This window comes from Chlorella variabilis, assembly GCF_000147415.1.
Source record: "Chlorella variabilis unplaced genomic scaffold CHLNCscaffold_1, whole genome shotgun sequence".
NCBI classification, from domain to species: Eukaryota; Viridiplantae; Chlorophyta; class Trebouxiophyceae; order Chlorellales; family Chlorellaceae; genus Chlorella; species Chlorella variabilis.
In genome coordinates this window covers 67,398-70,439 of record NW_005435087.1, presented here as the reverse complement: position 1 = coordinate 70,439, position 3,042 = coordinate 67,398, and the positions used below count along the sequence as shown (strand labels likewise).

General features: G+C 71.0%; 1 protein-coding gene across 1 annotated transcript in view; it reads left to right on the top strand.

Moving 5' to 3' along the window:
* Positions 1 to 3,042, top strand: part of CHLNCDRAFT_132885 (hypothetical protein) — a gene marked incomplete at both ends in the record, with an annotated part of 7,284 nt that overhangs the window by 3,106 nt on the left and 1,136 nt on the right. Inside the window, 8 exons of the mRNA XM_005851920.1 lie at positions 198 to 260; positions 451 to 572; positions 864 to 952; positions 1,195 to 1,414; positions 1,748 to 1,857; positions 2,033 to 2,244; positions 2,442 to 2,586; positions 2,824 to 2,929. Of these exons, the coding sequence (XP_005851982.1) occupies positions 198 to 260; positions 451 to 572; positions 864 to 952; positions 1,195 to 1,414; positions 1,748 to 1,857; positions 2,033 to 2,244; positions 2,442 to 2,586; positions 2,824 to 2,929 (1,067 nt within the window). The remainder of the gene's footprint in view (positions 1 to 197; positions 261 to 450; positions 573 to 863; positions 953 to 1,194; positions 1,415 to 1,747; positions 1,858 to 2,032; positions 2,245 to 2,441; positions 2,587 to 2,823; positions 2,930 to 3,042) is intronic.

Here is a 3,042-nt window from a genome sequence, read left to right as displayed (position 1 = left end):
TGGAGGAGTATGTGGAGGAGGCGGATGCCAAGCGGCTGGCCATGGCCGGGCAGGTAAGGGATGCTGGGGGGGTGACCGCTGCTGGGAGGCCTGTTTTGTGGAGGCTCGCAGCCCGGCTTCTGCACCCTGGGCTGTCTCCCTCGTGCCACGCCGCCGTCTGTGACTCCCGCTTTCTGTCTTGGCTGCGGCTGCCTCAGGTGGGGGAGCTGGAGAAGCAGCTGGCCAGCGTGCGGCTGGGAGAGGAGGACAGCTACGACCAGGTGGGGCATCTGTCCCGCTGATGTACCGCTGACGTACCGCTTCAGTACCCCCTGCCGCCTGCCTCGCCACCTGTGTGCCGCTGCCTGCCTCCCTGCCTCCCTCGCCCACCCGCCCCCAGCCCCCCATTCCCCTCAACCCACTGCTCCCTCCTGCCGCCTGCCCACTGCACCGCTGTTTTCCCGTCTGCAGGTCCAGGCAGCCGAGGACCGAGCCGACTCTCTCTCACTGGAGCTGCAGTACTCTCAGGGCGAGGCGCAGCGCCTGGCGCACGAGCTGGCCCTGCTGCGGGACGCCCAGGAGAGGCACGCCAGGTGGGGACAGGGGCCGGGTTGGTGGCGGTGCGGGACGCAGCTGGCGGCGTTGCTCGGTGGGGGGAAGGCGCGGGGGGGTGTGATGGGATCGAGGTGGTAAGGAGGGGACGGCATGTGGAGGGCCAGTGAGAGGCGGCACGCCTGGCCCGGTGTGTTTGTGCACCGGCGCTGCTGACCAACCACGCTTCTCCTGTGCTGCTGCCATGCCTGCCTACCTGCTCTGACGCTGACGCTGGCTCGCCGCCTCTTGCCTGATCCTGGCGCCCTGCTGCTGCCGCCTCTGCTGTGCAGCGACTATCAGCGGGAGCTTGCAGAGGCATCCAGCCGGGCGGATGCGGCCCAGCACCAGCTGGAGGAGGCGCGGGCGCAGGCACGGCTCCGTTTCGCCCGCTTTGCTCTGCTCTGCTCTGCTCTGATTTGCTCTGATTTGCTTTGCTTTGCTTTCGTGGCATGTGTGAGCATGGGGCAGCCACAGTCCCGTCGGTGCTGCCCTTCAGTGGGGCTGCTGCCAGCCCCGCCCTGCCTCCCCCTCCGCCCAGCTGACTTCTTCCTTGCCGTGTTTTGTAGCCACACAATCCACACACACAAACACTCTCTCTCCCTCTCGCTCTCTCTCTCTGAGCCCGCCTGCAGCTGCGCCAGGAGGCGGCCGTGGCCGTCGAGCTGCGCAGCCGGGTGCTGCTGCTGGAGGAGGATGTGGAGGCATCCAAGCTGCAGCTGGTGGCGGCGGCGGCGGCCGGCGGCGCCGCGGCCGGGCTGGGCACCTCCCGGCTGGAGGCTGATCTGGCGGAGCGGCAGCGGGTGGCAGAGGGCCGCGCCGCGCAGCTGGATGCCCTGGGCAGGTGCGGCGGGGGCAGGGCGGGGCCACAGCTCTGTGGGTGGGGCCCTGGGTGCTCGCCCGGGCGCCGCCGAAGCGCAGGCGACCCCTCTGCCGCGCCGCCGTGCCTCTTTCTTTCTCTGCTGATCGCTGCCTGCCAGCTGCCGGCCGTTTCAGGGAGCTGGCCGCCTCGCCGCTGCGCCGCTCCACGCTTCTGCCTGCCCCTCGCTGCTGGCTGGCGCCCTTCGCTGCCGGCTTTTCGCTTTCGCCGTTTGTGTTGCCAGTCTGCATATCCGCAAAGGGACTTGCGACACAGGACCCGACACTGACCCCCTTGGCTGGCTGGCTGGCTGTGCAGAGAGCTGGCTGACACGCGGGCTGACCTGGCGGATGCGCTGGCCCAGCGGGAGCGGGCGGAGGGGCAGCTGGCGGAGGCGCGGCGCTCGCTGGCGGCCAGCGCGTCCACCGGTGGGCGGGCGGGATGCTGGCAGGAGGGCTGGGTGTCGGGGGGTCAGGCCGGCAGGGAGGCAGGGGGCGGGGAGTGGAGAAGCAGGAGCGGCTGGCCGGCGGCGGTGCTGCCGAGCTGCTGTCGAGGAATGCAGGTTGTGCCCATGCCTCACGACCGCCCGTCTCTGCCCTGCAGTTACCGGGCTTGAGGCTGTGCTTGCGGCGCGCGAGGCCCAGCTGGCGCAGGCGCAGGAGGCGCAGCGGAGCAGCCTGGCGCTGGTGTCGGCGCGCGGGCGCGGCAGCAGCGCGGAGGAGGGCGAGGGCGGCGGCGGGGCCGGCGAGCTGAGGGGGCTGCTGGAGGCGGAGCGAGGAGCCCACGCCGCTGAGCTGGCACGCCTGTCCACGCAGGTGAGAGCCCTTGGATGGGTTGCACGCTGAAAATGTGCGGCGGCCGGCCTTCAGCGTGCGCGTGCTGCGCTGTGGGCTGTGCCGGCCTTGTGGCAGGCTCCACGCTGCGCTCATGTCGCCCGTTTCCCCTGCTGCCACCCCGCCCCCGACCTCCTGCCCTGCCTCCCACCCACGCATGCCTTCCACTGGCCACGCAGCTGGGCGAGGCGCAGCAGCTGGCGCAGTACAGTGCGGGGGAGATGGCGGGGCTGGTGCAGCAGCTGGCGGAGGCGCAGGGCGAGCGCAGCGAGGTGGCGGCCAAGCTGGCAGAGTCGCGGGAGGAGGTGGCGCGCCTGCGGGCAGGTGTGTGTGTGTGTGTGGTGTGTAGGGTGTGTGGGGGTGGCGTGTGGAGGGGGGGATGGGGTCAAGGGCTCCGTGTGGGTGGGCATGTGCTGCCTCGCCGCCGCTCTGCCCGCCCCGCTGCGCTTGCACTCGCGGCGTTCCTGGCTTGCCTCTCGCCTCCTCGCCGCCTCCCCGCGCTGCCTCCTCGTCCGACCCCTGGTACCGCCTGGCACCGCCTGGTACCGCGCCCGTGCGCAGGCCCCGACGGCGAGCTGCGCAGCCGCATCGAGCGGCTGGAGAAGGATCTGGTGATTCAGCGCAACAGGGCCGAGGTGAACGCGCTGTTCAAGGAGGAGCACGACAGGTGGGCGGGGGGCTGGTGAGGTTGGTGGTGGTGGTGGTGGTGTGTGTGTGTGTGTGTGTGTGTGTGTGGGGGGGGGGGGGGGGGGGCCGTGGGGTTTTTTCTTTTTTTTTGCC